General features: G+C 39.9%; 1 protein-coding gene across 3 annotated transcripts in view; it reads right to left on the bottom strand.

Annotated features, from left to right (window-relative positions):
• Positions 1-24,502, bottom strand: part of SSH2 (slingshot protein phosphatase 2) — a gene marked incomplete at both ends in the record, with an annotated part of 245,032 nt that overhangs the window by 51,389 nt on the left and 169,141 nt on the right. For all 3 annotated transcript variants that reach the window (XM_079725457.1, XM_079725459.1, XM_079725458.1), the window contains 2 exons: positions 7,249-7,313; positions 11,253-11,356. In XM_079725457.1, the coding sequence (XP_079581583.1) occupies positions 7,249-7,313; positions 11,253-11,356 (169 nt within the window). The remainder of the gene's footprint in view (positions 1-7,248; positions 7,314-11,252; positions 11,357-24,502) is intronic.

Genomic DNA, 24,502 nt, shown 5'->3' with positions numbered 1-24,502 from the left:
GTTATAAAGATCAGTAGTAAAATCTTTTCATCATGGCTCAGAACTGATTAGCCTTTCATACACACACTGCCCCTCCCCCCAATCTCATTCAACCACTGACAAGTCTTCAGTGATCCACTGTCACCTTATAAATACATAAGCCCTTACTTATGTTTTAAATTACTTTATACTTTTGCTTCTCAGTACTACAGAGATCATGCATTAGGTAGACTGCAAGGTTTTCTGATGCTCAGATTTGGCTATTTTCATCACTGACCCAGTTCAGTAAGAGTAGATCGCAGAGAATCAGACACATACTCTTACACGTACACTTAAGACGAGAAGGATACTCATCCAAACAGTAAGAATGGTTTTCTTGGAGTATAGGATACAAAGTGATTTTTACTTTGCCTTTATGCCTCTCTGTACTGTCTGATTAAAAAAAAAAAAAAATTAACCCCTTTTTCTTTTTGGAAAAACAAAAACAAAAACCAAAAAACTCATTTTCTTAAATTCTCCTGCAAATTACTCAAAAACAACTCCTAGTACCTTGTCAGCACCTCACTGCTAGTTAAAAACACTAGCTTAAGTTGCTTTAAATGTTAGGAAAGCTCTTAATTTCCCAGTCTATTTTTTTTTTAATTAAAGGGGTCTTTGATAATGTGCAAGAGTACTGTAAAACCACTGCCTTCATTTTATCAGCTATGGTTTTTCTAAGTACCTAAGCTAATGCTTAAGATTGTATTTACAATGCAGAGCTTCACTGGAGGAAAAATTAGTTTAGTCCTATTTACAATGCTAAAGCAAAATGTGGGATTTAGTGCCTTTATTTGTTGTTGGGTTATTAAAAAAAATAAAAGCAGGAATTTCAGTTAACTATCAAACTTTTAACCTTATGCACAATCCCCAGAATGAGAGTTTCAGCATTTCAAATTTAACTCAAAACAAAAGGCTTTTTGCTTTGAGTCTACAAATGCTCCTTTCAGTTAGAAAAGTGCTAATTTGTCCAAAGTCACACAATGTATTCACTCATTTTCTTGAAGATGACTCACTCAATAATCTGAAACATAATGACTATGTGTTTGTAACAATTCAAAACAACTGCTGTAAAATGGCTTGTCACTTGAACTCTGAATTAATTCAAAGGCGTCAGTTACATTTTTTGAATTTATATTTTATAAATGTAAAGCAGCTGAAGCTGCATACTTTAGCAGGAAAGAAAAAATATAATTGCCGATTCTGCCTTCGTAACTGCTCCCTTATGCTTTCCCGAGTCTCTTGTGGTTGAAATTATTTTTAACATTCAGAGGTGCAACCCAAACTCTGGAATTTTATTAATGAGAAAGAGATAAAGTGAGTGATAGACCTCAGCTTTAGCTCTACCAAAGCACATAATTTTTGGAAACTAGCCACAAATTTCTATCTCTATTTCTAATATATGCAAGTGACCATTATTATGGGTTTTAGAGGGGTTGTTCTCAAAGTGTGATTCCTGGACCAGCACCATCAGCATCATTTGAAAACTTGTTAAAAGTGTAAATTATCACTGCCTCCCACTCCCCAGATAAAACTCTTCAGGTGGAGTCCAGCAAATGTCAGTTTAACAAAGCTCTGGAGGTGATTCTGATGTACTCTAAAGTTTGAGCATCACAGCTTTAAAATACTAATGCTGTAAGAATTGGACCCCACTTTCTTCACTTAAAAGGAAGAGTTTAAGATAGAAGTATATCAAGAAATATAGACAAGATTTATGTAAGTATAATAATGCTACATTAGGATTAGGATATAAAATAATTATGGAGGGATTTCTTATTTCAATTCCTTTATATTTCAAAGTGAGTTTCTCAACAAAAATTAGTGGCCATGTCAAGAAGGCTATAGAGGCAGCATTCAGGAGAAAAAAATGACAGAACCTACACACAGAATGATCAGTGTAATTACCATACAGTTCAGAGGGCTGATCATCAACTTTCCAATCATTCATGTATTCTACTCATTATCTCTCTTCCCAGACACAAAGCAGAGATCAGCTATTTGGATTTCCACAGATACATTAAGTTCAATTTCCAAGTTATCACCTTAGCCCAGAAGGGCTTGTCACCACACACCTGGATTATTGCAGTAACTACCCAGCAGGCTTACTGATTTAAGTTGGCTGCCTCCTCCCCTCTACTCTGTATTAGCTTCTGAGGAATCTTTCTTAAATACTGTAGCTGTCAAGTGCTCATGGAACATTCTCCAGGATAGATCATATCTTGAGTCAAAATCAAGCCCTGGTAAATTTAAGAAAATTGAAATAGTATCAAGTATCTTTTCTGACCACAACACTATGAGACTAGATATCAATTACAGGAAAAAATCTGTAAAAAATACGAACACATGGAAGCTAAACAATACACTACTAAATAACCAAGAGATCACTGAAGAAATCAAAGAGGAAATCAAAAAATACCTAGAAACAAATGACAATGAGAACACGACGACCCAAAACCTATGGGATGCAGCAAAAGCAGTTCTAAGAGGGAAGTTTATAGCAATACAATCCTACCTCAAGAAACAAGAAACATCTCAAATAAACAACCTAACCTTACACCTAAAACAATTAGAGATAGAACAAAAAACCCCCAAAGTTAGCAGGAGGAAAGAAATCATAAAGATCAGATCAGAAATAAATGAAAAGGAAATGAAGGAAATGATAGCCAAGATCAGTAAAACTAAAAGCTGGTTCTTTGAGAAGATAAACAAAATGGATAAACCATTAGCCAGATGCATCAAGAAAAAAAGGGAGAAGACTCAAATCAATAGAATTAGAAATGAAAAAGGAGAAGTAACAACTGACACTGCAGAAATACAAAGGATCATGAGAGATTACTACAAGCAACTCTATGCCAATAAAATGGACAACCTGGAAGAAATGGACAAATTCTTAGAAAAGTACAACCTTCTGAGACTGAACCAGGAAGAAATAGAAAATATAAACAGACCAATCATAAGCACTGAAACTGAGACTGTGACAAAAATCTTCTAACAAACAAAAGCCCAGGACCAGATGGCTTCACAGGCGAATTCTACCAAACATTTAGAGAAGAGTTAACACCTATCCTTCTCAAACTCTTCCAAAATATTGCAGAGGGAAGAACACTCCTAAACTCATTCTACAAGGCCACCATCACCCTAATACCAAAACCAGACAAAGATGTCACAAAAAAAGAAAACTACAGGCCAACATCATTGATGAACATAGATGCAAAAATCCTCAACAAAATACTAGCAAACAGAATCCAGCAGCACATTAAAAGGATCATACACCATGATCAAGTGGGGTTTATTCCAGGAATGCAAGGATTCTTCAATATAGGCAAATCAATCAATGTGATACACCATATTAACAAACTGAAGGAGAAAAACCATATGATCATCTCAATAGATGCAGAAAAAACTTTCGACAAAATTCAACACCCATTTATGATAAAAACTCTCCAGAAAGTAGGCATAGAGGGAACTTACCTCAACATAATAAAGGCCACATACGACAAACCCACAGCCAACATTGTTCTCAGTGGTGAAAAACTGAAACCATTTCCACTAAGATCAGGAATAAGACAAGGTTGCCCACTCGTACCACTATTATGCAACATAGTTTTGGAAGTTTTAGCCACAGCAATCACAGAAGAAAAAGACATAAAAGGAATCCAAATCAGAAAAGAAGTAAAACTGTCACTGTTTGCAGATGACATGATACTATACATAGAGGATCCTAAAGATGCTACCAGAAAACTACTAGAGCTAATCAGTGAATTTGGTAAAGTAGCAGGATACAAAATGAATGCCAGAAATCTCTTGCATTCCTATTCACTAATGATGAAAAATCTGAAAGAGAAATTAAGGAAACACTCCCATTTACCATTGCAACAAAAAGAATAAAATACCTAGGAATAAACCTACCTAAGGAGACAAAAGACCTGTATGCAGAAAACTATAAGACACTGATGAAAGAAATTAAAGATGATACAACAGATGGAGAGAAATACCATGTTTTTGGATTGGAAGAGTCAACATTGTGAAAATGACTCTACTACCCAAAGCAATCTACAGATTCAATGCAATCCCTATCAAACTACCAATGGCATTTTTCACAGAACCAGAACAAAAAATTTCACAATTTGTATGGAAACACAAAAGACCCTGAATAGCCAAAGCAATCTTGAGAAAGAAAAACGGAGCTGGAGGAATCGGGCTCCCTGACTTCAGACTATACTACAAAGCTACAGTAATCAAGATGGTATGGTACTGGCACAAAAACAGAAATACAGATCAGTGGAACAGGGCAGAAAGCCCAGGGATAACCCAGGCACATATGGTCACCTAAAGGAGGCAAGAGTATACAATGGAGAAAAGACAGCCTCTTCAATAAGTGGTGCTGGGAAAACTGGACAGCTACATGTAAAAGAATGAAATTAGAACACTCCCTAACACCATGCACAAAAATAAACTCAAAATGGATTAGAGACCTAAATGTAAGGCCAGACACTACAAAACTCTTAGAGGAAAACACAGGCAGAACAGTGTGACATAAATCACAGCAAGATCCTTTTTGACCTGCCTCCTAGAGAAATGGAAAGAAAAACAAAATTAAACAAATGGGACCTAATGAAACTTAAAAGTTTTTGCACAGCAAAGGAAACCATCAACAAGATGAAAAGACAACCCTTAGAATGGGAGAAAATATTTGCAAACGAAGCAACGGACAAAGGATTAATCCAAAATATACAAGCAGCTCATGCAGCTCAATATCAAAAAAACAAACAACCCAATCCAAAAATGGGCAGAAGACCTAAATAGACATTTCTCCAAAGAAGATATACAGATTGCCAACAAACACGTGAAAGGATGCTCAACATCACTGATCATTAGAGAAATGCAAATCAAAACTACAATGAGGTATCACCTCACACCAGTCAGAATGGCCATCATCAAAAAATCTACAAACAATAAATGCTGGAGAGGGTGTGGAGAAAAGGGAACCCTCTTGCACTGTTGGTGGGAATGTAAATTGATACAGCCACTATGGAGAACAGTATGGAGGTTCCTTAAAAAACTAAAAATAGAACTACCATACCACCCAGCAATCCCACTACTGGCATATACCCTGAGAAAACCGTAATTCAAAAAGAGTCATGTACCACAATGTTCATTGCAGCTCTATTTACAATAGCCAGGACATGAAAGCAACCTAAGTGTCCATCAACAGATGAATGGATAAAGAAGATGTGGCACATATATATAATGGAATATTACCCAGCCATAAAAAGAAATTTGAGTTATTTGTAGTGAGGCGGATGGACCTAGAGTCTGTCATACAGAGTGAAGTAAGCCAGAAAGAGAAAAACAAATACCATATGCTAACACATATATATGGAATCTAAAAAAAAAAAAAAAAAAGGTTCTGAAGAACCTAGGGGCAGGACAGGAATAAAGACACAGATGCAGGGGCTTCCCTGGTGGCGCAGTGGTTGAGAGTCCGCCTGCCAATGCAGGGGACGCGGATTCGTGCCCCGGTCTGGGAGGATCCTGCGTGCCGCGAAGCGGCTGGGCCCGTGAGCCATGGCCGCTGGGCCTGCGCGTCCGGAGGCTGTGCTCCGCAGCGGGAGAGGCCACAGCAGTGAGAGGCCCGCGTACCGCAAAAAAAAAAAGACGCAGATGCAGAGAATGGACCTGAGGACACAGGGAGGGGGAAGGGTAAGCTGGGACGAAGTGAGAGAGTGGCAATGGACATATATACACTACCAAATGTAAAACAGATAGCTAGTGGAAAGCAGCAACATATCACAGGGAGATCAGCTCGGTGTTTTGCGTCCACCTAGAGGGGTGGGATAGGGAGGGTGGGAGGGAGACGCAAGAGGGAGGAGATATGGGGATATGTATACATATAGCTGATTCACTTCGTTATACAGCAGAAACTAACACACCATTGTAAAGCAATTATACTCCAATACAGATGTTTAAAAAAAAAATACTGTAGCTATCCCATGTAACTTCTTGGCTCAAAAACCTGTAATGCTTCACTACAGATTACTGAAGCGGTAGAGGTACTAAAGGTATTAAATATTAGGGGGTCAGATAGGGAATGTAAACGAGTGGAGTCGTCCACGTGAAGATTAAATGGGTAGAAATACTTTTCACTTTCCACAAAGAATCATACTCATCCCATTTTTACTTTCCTACTTTTATTAGATGTTTTACTATAAGGCAACAGTGAAGGAATGATGACAAATGGTGACACCTGACTTTAGTGTGCAGGAGACAACAGAATATGTACAAATTACAGTAAATTAAGAACCCAGGCCACACTGATGCCCTCCCCCTACCAAGTCTAGCCAAGTTTTGCCATGTAAGAACAAGGTCCCAGTGTTGCCAGAATTCTTGATTTTTCAAGAAAAGCCCCAAGTCTGGATTTCTATGTGAAATCATCCAGCTTTAAAATTCTGGCTCAGATTTAAAACAACGACAACAACAGCAACCACAACCACTGTGTGGTCCAAACAAAACATATCTCTGGCCTGTGGACTGCCAGATTGAGACCTCTAGTTTGGAGCATTAAGTCCCTATTTGCCTGCCTTGTCTTTTGGTATCTTAACTTCCCTGTACTAACAACAGTCCCCATTCATAGGCAGCATTTTATACTCTTTGATATGCTTTAGTGTCCGTTTGATTCTCTCAACTGTGAGAGGTAGAAAAGGGATAAGGAAGCAGGCACAGACAGACAAAGTGATCTGTCCAACATCACATGGTTGTCTCTAAGCCCAGGTCTCCTGACTCTGAGACCAGCATAAACCTTTGGCCACTTAACTCTCTCCCTGTCCCTCTTATGTGTGCTTTTGCTTCAGTCATGCCCTCATCTAGAATGACTGTCTTCTTTCCTTCTGCCAATCTCATCATCTTTCAAGACCCAGCTTAAGCTCTACTGTCTATATAAAACCTTCCTCAACTAGGTTAAGTGGCGCAGTTTCTTTTTTCTGAATTTTAATTGGTGTTATGGTCAATAACTTACAAACTGGCGCTCATCAAGTCTTGAACCAAATTATTTCACATCATTTCAGATTAACTCATATCCCCAGTTACATTCTAAGCTCTCTGATGATGGGGACATGTCATTCTTCTTTTCTATTCCACACAGTTTTTATGCTGGGACATAAAAATGACTGTTTAATGTTTGCTATCTTAGACAGTCTTTTGAGGAAGAAAGTTATAATAATACCTCTAACTTACCAGCCTGATGTTGTCTTCTGGGCGGAGTAATATGAACATTGCTTGGAGATGCTGTTGGAGGTCACCTGGTGAAATTTACAAAACAAAGGATAATTATTCTCCATTGTAATGTTAACAGAGAGGATTCCTTCTACCCTAATAACTTGTGTAAAAGAAAGTTCTGGTTCACTAAGGGACTCTAATTAGATACAGAAATTGAGTGAGTGTCTTAATATGAATGGTAGACTGGATCTCTATACATTCACTTTTAAGTCTACACTACATTAAAATTTGCTTCGTGTTTGTCCTATGGAAGCTGCACTTGAAACCAGTCAGTTTTGTACCACGATTGATGTTGATGAAAGCGATGGTGAAATGTGTTGGGCAGAGAAAGCACTGGCTGTGTTTTCAGGCCCACTGAAGGTGGAATCAAGGGAATCTTGAAATTGGGATGTATGGTATACAGTGTTAGAATTATCTCTAACTTTTAAAAAGCTAACCATTTTGCCATTCCTATCTTTGTAATTGTGATATTCAGTTGCACTTAATCTAAGAAGAATTTTAGATTCCCCCCTAGAATAATGTCAACAGTTAAAAACGATCTCCACATCAGTAGCTGATATTAAAAAGATATTAAATACAGCAGATCTCAGTGCAGCAGATGAAAATGTTCTAAAATTAGATTGCGGTGATGGCTACACAACTCTGTGAATATACTAAAAAAAAATCACTGACTGTACACGTTAAATGGGTAAATTGGATGAATAATATGGTATTTATGTCTCAATAAAGCTGTTAAAAATAAAAGAATCAGCATGGGGAGACAAACTGTTAGGTATAAACAATGAAGAATGACTACAGTTACAATTGAGGTAAGCAGCTCAGGCTTTTAAAAAATTAAGTTTCCTTTTGTTCTGTCAGGACAAATAACCTGAAGAAAGAATTTTTAGGATGGAGAACTTCTAGAGGAGAAACATTTCTGGGCAAACAGCAGCCCTAAGACTCCACTCCAAGCACTACTGGCCCAAATATCTAGCTAGACCTTCTTAGAAGGTCCGACAAAAGTCAGGGAGCCCTACCCCTACAGTAGGCCTTCTTATGCGAGCTGGGTATGTGGAAGCTCAGGTTTGCTAGTGGTGAAAAGTACTGCCATGAGGTATTTCCTCTTGGGAAACTGTCCTTCACAGAGACTAACAGAGGCAATATACCCGTACCATTAAGATCCTTTTCCTACATTTTGTTTTCATATACTTCACTGCTGGTAGCCAAGTTTTAGACTTCAGTTTGATTTTAAAGACTTTTGGTTGTTTCTCTTTAAAATGTTAGCAGACATTCACTTATAATATCACTTTTTGATTACAAAAAAGTACTTGGATATTTTTAATGAAGCCCAGATAAAATTCTAATTCTAATATGCATAAGAAAGTACAATTAGACAGAGTAAGCCCTTGATCTGCTCGCATTTCTGCCATTATCTTTCAGTTACTGTGGGCTCAGCCAAGGGAGCTCCAGCTTATGTGAAGGTCTGGCTCTGTGAGCTACATTTATACTCACACTGCCTCATCTGTTCTGGTCTGGATCACAAGTAAAGTCCATTCATCTTGTGTTAAATCTGCTTTTCTTTTGGGTATGGAGAAAGCTAAGTGAACAAGGTCAAGTAGAAACCTGGGTGGCAGCTGAAAAGCCACTGACCCCACTTACTGTTACATGACACAGAGCAATTTGCCTAACATCTTAGTCAGACAAGCTGGATTTAAACCAATATTTTGTCTTCTTTTTACTGTGATAAATATCCACACCAAACAGAAACACAAAGCTCAGCTGGGTCTACTTCCTCTGTGCATTCAAGTTTTGGCGAGGTTGGGGAGGAGTTTCCCCCTTGACTCTGGTGGTTAGCGTTGAAGAGGAAGGTTTTTAGAAAATGTAGTACAAAGCCAATTTTCCGAAGAGTTTTTTCACCTGCCCCTTTAAAAAATTTTCCATGGCTGGAGAGTTTTGGTACAAGGATAATACTGTCCAATGAGATGGATTATAATTCTGAGCTGCTACATTTGGAACTAGATGAAGGTCCAAACAAGAAGTGGGGCAGCCCCTAAAATAGCTAAGATTACCTGCACTGGAGTTAAACTCACTACTGGCTCCATGGGACCCAGTACTTCTGGCTTTCACCTCTGACCTACACACTCAAGGTTTACAGTCTTCTTTGTTCTCTTCTTAGTAATTCCAATTTCTTCCACTCCTGGACATCACACGTCATCAAAATGGCACATTTTGGACAATAAGCAAACACTCTTTGTATAGCACTGATTGGGATTTCTCTAATTGGTGTCCTCAGGACAACTGACTTTTTTTTTTTCCCCAAAATGACACAAGTTAGGCTTGCTGTTAGAAGAGAGGCATAAGGCTGATTATCTTCCTTTAAACTGTGGATATCCTATACTTGGAGACCTCTTTCTCCAGACCAGCTTTCTTCAATTCTTTCTTAACCTCATCACCACAATGCACCTGACTTTAGAGAAGTCTAACATATGGAAATATTAAATGCGTACACTACTGTTAGTGGGTGTGATACTGATTTATAATAAAATATATATATATATATATATATATATATATATATTTGGTCTCTGTCCAGTTCCTGGCACAGAGCTCTTAACATCATTGGAATTCCTTTCTCTTTTTTTTTTTTAACATCTTTATTGGAGTACAATTGCTTTACAGTGGTCACTGGAATTTCTTAAGTGATGTGGAGCAAAGAAGGTGTCTTTTGTTCTATTAATGACTTGACTCTATGAAAGCACCTAGGGATGGGGGCTGGTTGCCAGGGGAACCAACCGTGTGATTAGAGGGTTGGAACTTCCTTATCTGGGGCTGGAAGTTCAATGGATCACCAATAGCCAACAATCGAATTAATCATGCCAGTGTAATGAACTCTCCACAAAACCCCAAAAGGGCAGGGTTCAGAGTGCTTCCAGACTGCTGAACACATGGAGATTTGGGGAGGGCATACACTCAGAGAGGGCACAGAAGCTCCGTGCCCCTTCCCACATACCTTGCCCTACGCATCTCTTCCATCTGGCTGTTCCTGAGTTATACCCTTTTATAATAGGCCAGTAATCCAATAAGTAAAATGTTTCTCTGAGTTCTGTGAGCTGCTCTAGCAAATGAAACAAACCCAAGGAAGGGGTCATTGGAACTTCCAATCTACAGACAACCCAGACATGTGACTGGCACCTGAAGTGGGGGGGTAAGGGGGGGAGCCCTTAACCTGTGGAATCTGACACTGTCTCCAGGTAGATAGTGTCAGAATTGAGGTGAATCGCAGGACACCCAGCTGGTGTCTGAGAATTGCTTGGATGTGTGGGGAAACAAGCCTCACATTGGTACTGGGTGCAAAATATTAGTGGGTTATTTCAAAATCAGAGTATTATACTTATCCCTAAGTGAACATTTATTTGATGATTCCTTGTTTCTATAAAAGTCCTCTGAATTAAATTTCCAGTCTTTTTAGCGAGAATACAATCAAGAAGTAGACTCTGTTATTCAAGAACTGGTATTTTAATACGTGATATCATAACTCTTGTTAACACAATAGTGCTACTGAACTTATTTATATTAGTAATATACCATATTAGTCTCCTCATAACATCACTAGAGAGCAGACAGAAAAAAAAAGTCATCTTTGGTTAATCGATTTTACATAGAGTCTGAAGAAACATCTGAACATCTTTTAGCTGATTACCAAAACCTTAACCGAGATGTCACATAAGACTTCATTAGTGTATTTTTGTACCTGATTATTTTTCCAACAAAAGTTTATTGTTGAACATCTACTTCGTGTATAAGGTATTCTGTTAAGTGCCAGAAATATGGTCTATGAGAGCGAAAGAAAAGTGGTTACAGCATAGTACAATGCTTTCTTTCACTATTACAGAACTGTTGAAGAAATGGCGATGAGGTAGTCTTTTAGAACAAAACAAAAGGCAAACAAACCAAGAAAAGGAATGGCATATGTGGAGCTTTACCTGCATGCTTATTGCGTCTGTGGCTGATTCTTGGTGTGGATGAGCCATTTCCCCGTGGTAGAAAAAGGGCAGCACCTTTGACAGTTAGAAAGCTCTCGCTGATGCTATGAGGAAAAAGTAAAAATAAATGAATAAATAAACAAGTAATTTAAGGAAGAAAATCAAAGAGTAAGATGAAGACCGACTTTGGGATTATTTTCTCTTCCCTTTTCTAAAGTTCCAACCTCATGGGAGGAAGTAAAAATAAAATCAAAAGAGCCTCTGATAAACAACAAGGTCCTACTGTATAGCACAGGGAACTATATTCAATATCCTGTAATAAACCATGATGGAAAAGAATATGAAAATGAATATGTATGTGTGTGTGTGTGTGTGTGTGTGTGTGTATATATATATACACACACACACACACACACACATATATATATGTATAACTGAATCAATTTCCTGTACAACAGAAACTAATGGAACATTGTAAATCGACTATACTTCAATTAAAAAAAAAAAGAGAGACTCTGGTTACTCACACAGTCTTGTCTACTATAATTTTTCTGAAACAAAACTTACAATATTCTATATACATTACACAGTAGCAGTTAGGAGTGAAGGCTTTGGAAATATAAGGGTAAAGGCTCTGGAACCAGACTGCCTGGGTTTGAATCCTAGCTCTACTACTTCCTACTTGAGTGAATTTTAGGGGGCCTAAGTTTCTTTATCTGTAAAACAGGGATTAATAAATAAATTGAGGTTGTTGTGAGGAATCAATAAGAATAAGAAGGGGCTTCCCTGGTGGCGCAGTGGTTGAGAGTCCGCCTGCCGATGCAGGGGACACGAGTTCGTGCCCCGGTCCGGGAGGATCCCACATGCCACGGAGCGGCTGGGCCCATGAGCCATGGCCGCTGAGCCTGTGCGTCCGGAGCCTGTGCTCCGCAAGGGGAGAGGCCACAACAGTGAGAGGCCCGCGTAACAAAAAAAAAAAAAAAAAAAAAAAGAATAAGAAGCTTCTTAGAGTGGTGCCCTTAATAAATATTAGTTTAACAACTAACAGAGCTAACAGATCTATGGTTATCAATAACTAATAGATCTATGGCTGTCAATAATGGTGTTTCAACAGTGTTCTAATCAGACGTGAAATATGTTACAATACTTAGCTACTAATAACAGATCCAAAGTTTGCATAAAAGACTTCTATTTAAAATATACACACATCACACTAACGTGTTACTCAAAATTTTACTTTCACAAACTTGCATTTCCATATGCACTGAAAAGGAGTAGTGCACGGGAAGTATGGTCAACCCATGGAGTTTGTCCTCCATGTTAACCTCCTTCATGTGAATGACAGATCAACAGAGGTGGGGAACTACTGCTCAGGAGAGAGGCTATTCAAAATACAATTACTAGTGGACATCCACAGAAAACAGAAATTGTATCTAAATTATTTCATATCGACAGACTAAGAGTCTTTCAATGTTATCTACAGAATCCGAAAAGGAGAGAACTTCTAAGTCATTAATGGCAAAGTTTAGAAACACATAATGAAGGATTCCAAGATTGCTTGCAAGTACACCATTCAGTGTTAGCTAATGTACTGTAAATTACACTGTGCTGCCTACTCAACATTTCCACTTGGAAAACTAATTGGCATTTCAAATTTACATTGCCAAGACTAATCTCTTGAGTCCCCTGCAAACCTGATCCTTAGCCTCATCCACCCAAGCTGTTTGGTACAAACATATAACAGTCATCCTTGGTTTCTCTATTTCCAACAATATATATCTAATCCATCAACAAGACCTATGAGATTTACTTTCAAATACATCTTGAATCTGCCCATGTAGCTCCATTGCTACTCTGACAATGGTCCAGGGTACCACTGTTTTTCACTTAGACTACTGTTAAAAAGTTTTCTTTTAAGTGTTTTATTACAGAAAATTTCAGACATATACAAAAAAGTAGAGGTAATAATACATGAGCCCCCCACGTTCTCATACATTTCAGCTTCAATTCATGGGCAATTCTGCTTCTTCTATATCTTTACCTCTTTCGCCCTGTCCCTGAAGTGAAACTAACCCCAGACATTATATCAGCAAAAATCCTCTAAACTGGTCTGTCTGTAACTATTTCTGTACCACTACCATCCACTTACCAAACAGCAACCAGAGTGCTTTAAAATATACAGATAAATATCATATAATGTCACTTTCCTGCTTAAAACCCACCAACAGCTTCCCTTTTTATGTATAAATAAAACCTGAAGTCCTTAGCTGGGACCTCAAGGCCCTGTAACAGCTGATGAGAAGTTATTTCTCTGGTCTTATACCATCTCCCCTTTTGTTTACTATGATCTGGTTGCACTAGCCTTCTTTCTGTTTCTTCTATATTTCAGGCCCCTTCTCAGGGCCTTTGTGCTCTTTGTTTTCTACTTGGGACACTCTTCTTCTGGCCTGTCACTATTTAAGTCACAGCTCCAATATCATCACCTCTCCCCCCATCCCAATCATACTCTATCCTGTTGTCCTGTTTTGTTTCCTTCAGGATATTTATCATAAGCTAAAATTATATTTATTCACTTGTATACTTGATTGTGGTCATCTCCCTATGATAGAATATAAGCTCCATATTCTATTCTAAATAAAGAATAAGACTTTATTTTGCTCAGCACTGCTGTATCTTCAACACTGGAAACAGTGCCAAGCACATATTAGGTGCTTGACAGATATTTGATGGATAAATGAGTTCATCCCAGGGTTTTTTTCCCCCCAAACTCTTTTATCTGACCCATCCCTGAAACAGGAATTGTAATTTAGGACAAGAAAATAGAAATTCTGTAATCTCACAGGTAAAAAGTAATGATTACAGAATTCAATATATGTGGCAGATTACTGAGCTGTAAAATACAAATGTGTAATGATAAATTAATCGATTAAATGAAATTAAATCATCTCTGTAACAGTTGTCAGTCCTTGATTCAATTTTATCGTTTAATCATGTGGCATGAAGCTGATATACCTTTAAGGTAACTTGCCAAATAGACTGGAACATGTCTTCTAAAAACAAACACAAGACTCCATAGAGGCCACTTTAAAATTCTGCATGCTGGCTGCCTTTGTTTTGTTTTGTTTTGTTTTGGTCTTTAAATAAAGCATTGCACTCTTGTGGTCTGTTGCACAAGTCTTGTCTATTGTTACATTCGTGGTATGCACATGTCACCCTGCTGTGGGTTGCTCTGTTTCACTCACATTACGGGAACAACCTAAAACAAAATGTCTGAGCGACAGGATGAGAGGGGTACACCACAGACAGGAAATGACATTCACACTGCTGCCAACACAGCAACTGTCTGTTTTACTAAATGAAAATATTTTAAAAATAAAGGCTAAATAGTCTACCTATCAGCAGGCAAGTTACAGCTATGGGCACTTTGGTTTCCAGTACACAAAGTGGTCTCTACATCTACTAAAGAAGTATATTTGTCGAGAGCTTATTTCAGTCATTCTTTTTGTGAGACAAGAGTAGTTTCTCTTTGACAAACACACCAACTTCCTGGATTTTAGAGTTCTGGAATATTGTTCTTAGATACATTTGTTGCTTATGCTTTAAAGCATATTTCTTAAGTGTGTTCTTTAAAATGTATGTAGTGCTTTCACAAGGGGAGGATTGGGGTGGAGGACAAGGGCCCTTGGTTAACTCAAAGCTACCTGGAAAATTTCTGATTATAAAAGAAAAACCAGGAGTCAAAGTCACAATTGGTATAAGGGAAAAGATGCCGTTCTATTTGAGTCATTTATACAAATCTCAATAAACTTTTCTGATACAACAAAATGCACAGCAGGTCCAGCTGGGCCAGGAGACTGCCCTAGTAGGTGCGATCTAGGCCCCCAGAGAGTCATGGCAGACACACTCTGGATGGTATAATCAATCCTCTTTATTCTGTGGCCCCAGATTATGGCTCCCCAGTTATCACAAAAGTGGCATAAACTGTTGATCACAAGGGGACCAGGAATGGAAGTGTAGCTATTTACAAAAAACCCTTTTCATCACTGAAAAAAAGTCAAAGTTCTATAAACGCTATCAAAGATGGGATGGCAACATGGTGGCATGGAAGTGAAAAAATAAAATTCGAAACCACCAGAGTTTAGGAGGATCAATTTCAACTTGAAAATTAAATGCTTTATTTGCATATGAAGAAAATAATATGTATATTTAATCACATGTACTTCAGTGTAAGGTAAAGCCTTAGTATATCTTGCTAGAACAGTGAGAGACATTTACGTAAATATTCGTCTTTCTGAAGCATCTGGCTAAAGATTCAATCAACACAGAGTTGGTCTCTAATTTAAAATCTAGAAAGGCAGGTGAAAACTTTTACCTGTTTTCTGAACTGACCAGTTATCTAGAGCCTGGCCCAGGAAGAGGAATGTTCCAGTAAATTCTATGGAGCCATCTGTACGTGATTACAGATGTCCAAGTTAAATACAAACCTCAAAGGACTTAAGAACCCCCATATTAAGGAAAACACAAGATAAAGAACATTCTCCAAATCTAAAGATGGAGAGTAATTAGCTGCTTGATGAGAAAATGACAAGGATCATCTTTCTAACACAGTGACAGTGACATTCTCCAGTTTTTATCAGAATACATCTGAAGAACATCTACTCTTCTCTTGCCGTAAGATCACTTGATCAACAAATGGAAAGGCATCCCTAGTTTGATACATGAACTGAGCTAATAACAGCTAACTTGAGTAGATGCCAACTGTATGCCAGGCACTGAGCTAAGCACTTTACATTATTTCATTTAACCTTCACAACAATCCTATGAAGTAGGTACTATTTTTTACCCCCAGTTTACACGTAAGAGACTGAGGTGGCTCAGAGATGGTAAATTACCTGCCCAAGATCATACAGCTAGCTAGCAATCCTCTGAGTAAGGATTCAAACCAAGTTCTGACTTGAAAGCTCATGTTCTGAATCACTCTCTATTATGCTGTTCTAGTTTTATGATATAGTTTATGGAAGATGAAACACAATGTCTTCCCTACAGAAATTTTCAACAGCACAGAATTTAAAAGTAGATACAGAAGTGAAAGAAAAGGACTGAAATCCATTCAGATCTCAACTCTTATTCCTTTTTTGTTCCCCCTATCAAGGCCATGAACAGAAAGACTTTACTGAGGGGAAAGAAGAACATCTGGCTGAGAGATGAATCCAGATGGGCTGGACAGTAGAGAAAAGAACTGGGAATGATAGTAGCATTTTAGTCTCAAAAATAGAGGAAAGAGTACTCTGTTTTAAATAATTTGGGGAAGCACTCTGTGCCAATCCCTCCCAATCAAAAGCACTTTGCAAAGCATGAAATTTGTTAACTGGCAGTTTCTTCTCAGGCAAAGTGTAGAGAAAAAAGTCAACTAAGTGAAGGAAATACTTAACTGTTCTGAGGTTAGAATAACCTTTGAGGAATGTGGCCAGGGTGGTCATCCATGACCAGCAGGAAGGCCAAGGAAGCAAAACAAAGCAATGACACACCTGGCCAAACTGCTACATGTTAGTTTGACAGACATTCTTCTGTTTTACATGTAACACATGAGATGAAATGAATCATTCACTATGGGAAATCAAGTTTCATAAAGTGGGTGTAAAATGCTTTTACTTTAACATTAAAATGAAGAAAGTAGATTTTCATGTTTATAATGTTTCTAATGCCAAACTCTTGAGTTTGTTTGGCATTTCTGCCTGAAGCCAAAATTCGTAGGTAAATTATTGTGTAATATTGATGGCACAAAATGTTATTGCACAAGGGAAGCTAGTTAGCATTTATGTAAAATTCGAATACACATAATCTGAACTGTTATATTTTTATCTTGAAGAATATTCATTTATGGGAAACTTGCAAATACATTCCACTCTCCGAACAACACTCTCCCTTTCCTGATAAGCTTTCTCTGCTTATTTAGTTGCTTAATTTCAGATTCAAGGTACTAGGGCAGCTCTGTCAATCCCATTAGGTGGAAAGGAATTCATGTCCCCACTCAGTGTGCCCACATCCCACAGAAAGGTAAGTTCATAATAAAAAGTTTCAAATATCAGACCAGAGGCCAAAGGACTATAGAGCTATCAATACTAGTACCTATTGAAAAAGTTTGGCTAAATCCAAAAAACAGGAAGGACAAAGTCACTGTGCCTTTGATAGATGAAACATGGCTACAAAAGTCAAAAACACACTTCAGGTAGTGAGAAAAGTTTGATTCTGTAATCCTAAAGAAATTTAGATTACAACGGGAGAAAATCCAAACCCAAATATTGTATGCACTATTCTCTGTAATGAAACAATCCCCAACCCCGTCTCCAACATACAGGCCATATGTTCGAGTGACAGTGTTGGAATGGCAATGGATACCTGGAACCCTCTCTGCACCCAGGACATAAACTCCCAGGTACATGCCTATGAATGCAGGCAGCGGGATTTTTTCTCTATCAGCAGACAAGCAGAGGCTGGGGTACATTAGTAAACCGGTTATTGGCAAAGTGGATAAGAGCTTAAGGCAGTTCTTATTCATTAGCTACAACCACCAGACCATTTTAGTTCCAGCTAATCTTCCTCTTAAACTCTGTTGCACAATGCCCAGCACAACCACCTTCAGATGCAGCTATTTTTCTCCCCTTTCCTACTTTTCTACAATCTAAGAAGAAAAAAAAAAGGTCTGTTCAAGGCTGAGGGACAAATTCCATCAGGACTAATCTTCCCAGTCCTTTCCCTACAGACGATAAGTTGGATGGGAAACCCCCCCAGAATATTCCTTTTGAATGTTCATTTACTGATAAGATCTTGTAACTATCCCATTTTTGCCTCAAACATGTGCATCTTAGAAATGTCCAGATAGAAACACAATCTAGGATCAATAATTTTATCAGTGGCCATACAATTCAACCTTCCAGTTTCTACAGATGGGGGCACATCTGAGTTGACATTTGTGGTTTCTGGCTGTCCAGCAATAGAGCTCTCCTTTCTAATTTCACCCTAGTCTCCTTTTGGGGAATCCCCCAAATGTGCCTGGTCATGGTGACCCTCCAACTCTGGAACTGCAAGGGGCCTTGCAGGAAGCTGGCATGTGGTTTAGGCCTGGCCAGTTGGAAACTCTCTCCTGAATCTCAGGCAAGTGACCCAAGTGAGTAGGGAGAATGGGGAATGGTCACATTCATAGTAGGGAGAGTAGCAAGGTACAGCACAGTCTACTCCTGCTCCTGGGCTTTCCTTGAATGCCCTTTGCTCTTGCCTGTTCTCTAAGTTTGGTCTTCTAGTCTCCCTTCCATTAGGTAAGCTCTGACATCCTTCTAAGAAATATTTTGCTTAAGATAGTTAGAATTCATTTCTCAGCTTGCAACAAAGAATCAGATACATCAACTGAAGTTCAGAGATGCGAATGACTTGCCCCAAGTCACACAGCTAGATAGCAGTGGAGCATAGACTAAGGCCCGTGTCATCCGAAACCCAGGGCGGCGCTTTAACCCTTTATCTTAGCGGTTACCATAACAGGACATATTTGCTGACTTAATAATTTGAAGCAACCAGAAGTTAAAAACACATCTGGTCAGTTCATCTAAAGAGAACAAAGGTAGGATTTCATGGCAAAGCCTAGTGTGATATTTGTTCTGTTTTTTGTTTTTTGTTTTTTTTTGCGGTACGCGGGCCTCTCACTGTTGTGGCCTCTCCCGTTGCGGAGCACAGGCTCCGGACGCGCAGGCTCAGTGGCCATGGCTCACGGGCCCAGCCACTCCGCAGCATGTGGGATCTTCCCGGACCGGGGCACGAACCCGTGTCCCCTGCATCAGCAGGCGGACTCTCAACCACTGCGCCACCAGGGAAGCCCATTTGTTCTGTTTTTCATGGTATCCTGAAAACAAACTTCAGGTCTGGATAGGGAAATATTTAGACATACTCCCATGAGGCAAATACTTTCATGCTGTTTCTTAAAGTTGCTTCTTTTTTCTTTTTCCTTTAGTATGTTTGTTGGATATTAAACATTGCTTTAAAACAATATCAAAAACTACATGCCAAAAACAAGAAGTAAGGAAGACCATGAGGCCTAGGCAGGAGGGCAAGAAAGCCTACATGGGAAAAGAAGTGGATGCCTGACCAGCCCTTGGTTCCTCTGCAGTCTTCTCTCAGACCAAAGGTGCTTCTTTCTAGATGTTGTCTGGTCATATACACACTTGACCTCCTGTCAGGGACTTAAAGTGTTTAGATTTTGGTTTGGAGTTTTGAAGTACTACCAAATAATGAAAGGTCAGAGCTGGAGGGCCCTCAGAGAGGGTCTAGGTCATGGCTCCAACTGGTAGTAGGCGGGCCTAATTCAGCACATTTTGTGAGACCAGCACAGATGTAAAATCATTTTAATTTCTGAATACCTTTGAGAAGAGCAGCCACTCTCTCCAGCTCCTCCAGGTGGCCACCACCCCTGGAATTACACTGAGCAGTCTGGCCCCCAAACACTTCTGAGTTTGAGCTAAGATTCAGAGATCAGAACTTCTCATGACACTACTGCCACCTTCTAATCTCTGTCCCTTTGCAGCCACTCTACCAAGTCTCAGCCTCATCTCCAACAGCCATCTGCCAATATTCCACCCTCCTCAGAGAAATAAAAACAAATACTCCCCGCTCTCCCCCACCTACCACCACCAAAAAAAAAAACAAAAACCCTAGGTGCCTATGAAAGGAGTTGGTTTCAGGCACTTCCTAACACAACTGACCCTAGTCCGCCTGATGACTGACAGTGCTGGGGAGTTTTGTTTTCAAGAAGGTCCTCCTCCAAGGAGGGGAGAAACCACCTCAGCTCAAAGGAGCCATTTCCTTTACAGGCTGAATTAATAAAGCTTCTCAGTCCCGTGGCCCCAAACTCTAGACTTAAATACTGTTCTTTCAAAAAGGTAAAGCCTAAAAGCTGTCTGAACCAAAGACTAAATGACCTTAACAGTTCTTTCTCAGTATTTAAAATGCTGGATGTACTGATCACCAAGAGACATGACCAACATTACTTAGCACCAAATTTTAAATAGTTAGTGGGATTAAACAAAAAACAAAAGGAGATTAACTAAGAAAAACTGTTCAGCATTTGAAATATTATTTCATTTGCATGATTCAACAAATGCCTTTCCAGGTATTTTGAACACACCTGCAGAAGGAATGTAAGTTGGGCTTTTAAGCACTTGGCCAAAACGTCAACCCCTGCTTTCAGACTATTTCTCTTTCACCTTTACGCAAAGCCTCTTGTGAGGCTCAGGGCACCTTCTATTCTTTGTTGCTGTCACCTTCTGACATCCTTGTCACTAGCTTTAATTTACTCCTTATTTTGCTCAATCTTCTCTCTTTTTTTTTTTTGTGGTACGCGGGCCTCTCACTGTTGTGGCCCCTCCCGCTGCAGAGCACAGGCTCCGGACGCGCAGGCCCATCGGCCGTGGCTCACGGGCCCAGCCGCTCCGCGGCACGTGGGATCCTCCCGGACCGGGGCACGAACCCGTGTCCCCTGAATCGGCAGGCGGACTCTCAACCACTGCGCCACCAGGGAAGCCCCAATCTTCTCTCTTTTAACCCTGATTCCTACTACAATCTTAACAGATTCCATTGTTCATAGAGATGAACATCCAACAGCTTGTCCCCAAATTTCTTGTCCCCTTGATCTTCAAACACCTTCACCTGGACTCCATTTAGACTTCTAATTCCCAGAGTCCCTTTCGAAGACATCAGAGTTTGATGGACTTGATTTCAGAAGCCAAACTCCCACTTTCTGACTACAACCCCCTCTCCTGTGACCTTCATGTGTTCACTATCTCTTCAACCTGGTGGAGACTCCAGCCCCTTGATTTCTCAATTTCTTCCCAAGCCATCTACCTCTTTTTGGCTTTTCTTCCTTCCCTCGCCAACCTAGTCCCATGTCCTATTTCCTAACTGGTTTCCCTGCAATCTGTTCTCTTTGTTTCTGAATTCCCTTCATAATACTTACTACAGCTTAAAATTATAGTATTTTTTGGTGACTTATTTATAATTTTCTGTATGAGCAGCAAGCTCCTTGAGCGGGAACAACTGCCTTGTTTAATGTTATCTCTAACGTCTAGCATAGTACCTGACGCTAAGTGCACGTGCAATAAATATATATTGAATAAATGAAAGGCAGCCCAATGTTTAAGGAGATTATGAAACCATGCTTCTGGATGCCGGCACACACCCATGGTCTCAGTGACAGAGATGTCAGAGATGACAGCAACAACACTGAGTTGACTCAGCTGGGCAGTTAACACCCCCAGACAGAGCCCCCACCACCTCCATCCCTACCTGCTCCAAACCCTCCTCGCTCTCAAGTCCCGTCACAACTCCTGTTTCCTTCAGCTCTCCACTTAACCTGGTCTTCTACACCATCAAGAAATGGAGGCTAGCTGGTGTGATCTCTCCCAATTATTGACACTTTCCCTCACCTGCGGACTTATCGCCTTTCTCCAATCTGAGAGAATGATGCATCCAGCTGTCAAAAGTCAACCCTCTCACCTGTGTCCTTGACCCCATTCCCTTGTATCCTAGTTTTACCAATCAGTCACCCCTCTCTCTAGTGACCGCTTCTCCTCAGCCCAGAAACATGCTCAACTCTGTTCTTTCACATCCTTAAAACAAAACCCTTACTCGATCGTGTGTCCCCTTCTAAGTTCTCTTCTTTATTACAGCGAGTCTATGCTTGCTGTCTCCATTTTCCTCCCTTGCCAGTCATTTGTTTTCTGCTGCCATCTTGCTGCTGTCCCACCTCTGAACTCCTCCCCATCCTAAGTTTGCCAGTGATTTCCCAAGTGGTAGATCCGAAGGACAAAGATCCTTGTCTTAGCTTGACACCAATTTCTGTTTTTCATTTAGCACCTGGGGCCTTGATGGGCACTAGCAAATCCCTTTCTCCTTTTTGAAATTCTCTCCTCTTAGCGTCTGAGACACTGAATCCACTTGGTACTTCTCTAAGCATCCCAGCTCGAGATCCTCTGCCAGATACCCTACCCTACCCCGCTCACTGATCTTACACCAGACAGACTGTCTGATCTTCACAGTGCTCTGAAACTCATTTACAACTAATTGTACTTAAAAATCAGAATTTCCAGCTTCTCTTGAAAGATGAGAAAATCTGCACACATAGGTCCACATTCATTCATGCCTAGCAAAAACTGGCCAGAGCTGCACAGTGGCTGCCCCTTTAGATATCACATGATGGTAAGTGCTACAGAGAAAAACACAATAGAGTAACAGTGAGCGCTGCTGTATGTATTTGTGTTATAAGGTATGCCCTGGGATATATGTGGAACCTAGAAAAATGGTACAGATGAACCGGTTTGCAGGGCAGAAATTGAGACACAGATGTAGAGAACAAACGCATGGACACCAAGGGGGGAAAGCGGCTGGCAGGGTGGTGGTGGTGGTGTGATGAATTGGGCGATTGGGATTGACATGTATACACTGATGTGTATAAAATGGATGACTAATAAGAACCTGCTGTATAAAAAAATAAATAAAATTCAAAAAAAAAAAAAAGGTATGCCCAGGGAAAGTCTCTCTGATGACGTTTGAGCAGAGATCTGTAGGAAGGAAGGGAGGGGGCTGTGTGGCTGTTTGGGAAAACAACATTAAAAGCAGAGGGAGCAGCAAATGCAAAGGCTCTGAAGTGTACTTGGCTGGTTTGGGAAACAGCAAGGAGGTCAACAACACTGAAGTGTAGTGAGCCAAAGACGTGTGGTAGAAGATGAAACCAAAGAGATAGGGAAGGGCAAGTGGCACAGGTCTCAGTGTCTCCACTTCATTTGTAATTTGGCTTCCAAGGCACTGTAGTTGAGATTTTCTTTGGTTAGTCAAATCCAATGGGCATTTTTCAGTCCTAATCTTTCTTGACCATTTGATATCATTGATGACCTTGTAATATTCTTTCTTTGTATTCCTCCTATGCTTCTATTCCTTCACATTTTCATTTGTGGACTCCTATTCTTTTGCCAACCTCTTAAATATGCTGTCTTCTATCATTTCCTTGTCATTCCTCTTCTTGCTCTATATATACTCTTTTGGATGCCCTCATCCACTTTCATGGCCACCCTGTCCTATAAAGGATAAAGGATGACTCCTGACTAGTTATCTACTGATAGATAACAAATTACCCTAAAACTTGGAAGACTAAAGCAACAAAATCATGTATTATCTCATACAGTTTCTGTGGGTTAAGAGTCCAGGAGCAGGCCAGCTGGTGGTTCTGCCTCAGGGTCTCTTATGAGAATGAAGTAATCTAAAGCCTAGACCGGGGCTGGGAAGATCTGCTTTGCTTCCAAGATTGCTCCCTTACATGGCTATTGATAGGAGGCCTCAGTTCTCTGCCATGCAATGGTCTGCTTGACTAACCTTATGACATGGCAGCTGCCTTTCTCCTGAGTAAGTGATCCCAGGGGGAACAAGGCAGAAGTGTGGTATTTCATGTCTTAACCTTGGAAGTGACACACCATAATTTCTGCAATATCCTATTAGTTACACAGGTCAGCCCTATTTAATGCAGGAGGGAACTACACAGGGATGTAAATAGTGGGAGGCAAGAATCATTGGGAACGATCATTGAGGCCTGTCTCGCCTCCCAAATTGGTTCTCCAGCTCAGATTTACCACCAAAGCCCCAGACCTGTACAGTAAGCTGTCTACTGAATAGCTACTGTTTGTTGATAATAACGGCAACAACTCTGCCATTAACTTCACAAACTTTTTTTATGAAAACCTGGAGTCGGGTACAATGGCATGTCCATCAAAACGTTCTCTCCGGGAGTTGTGTGATGGTGGTGGAAGTGGTTAGGTGCTGGCTCTGAGCACTATGAAGTAAACTTAAAGATGCTGTAACTATCATTTACTGAGTACCCACCCTGTGTCAGGCACGGTGCCTGGTGCTTTACAATCACTCTCTCGCAACAACTCCATGAACAGAAGTTATGCTTCCCATTTCACAGATGAACAAACAAAGGTTTTGAGGGTAACTTCCCTAAGCTTACCAATTACACAATCAGCATGACAAAGCAGGGATCAAATTCTGGCCAATTTCCAAGTTATGCTGTTTTGTTTTGTACTTTGAAACTCCACTCCATGGCTTTAGTAGTCTTCAGTTCTTTGCCTGTTTTGTACAATGCAGTCTCACTGTAGCCTACCTACTAGGGTACCGATAAGGTTCTAAGAAAGAATTCTCAAATTATCAGAAAACCA

This window comes from Hyperoodon ampullatus (genome assembly GCF_949752795.1).
Source record: "Hyperoodon ampullatus genome assembly, chromosome: 19".
NCBI classification, from domain to species: Eukaryota; Metazoa; Chordata; class Mammalia; order Artiodactyla; family Ziphiidae; genus Hyperoodon; species Hyperoodon ampullatus.
Note: the sequence above shows the minus strand (reverse complement) of the source record. Positions and strands in the feature narration are given on the sequence as shown.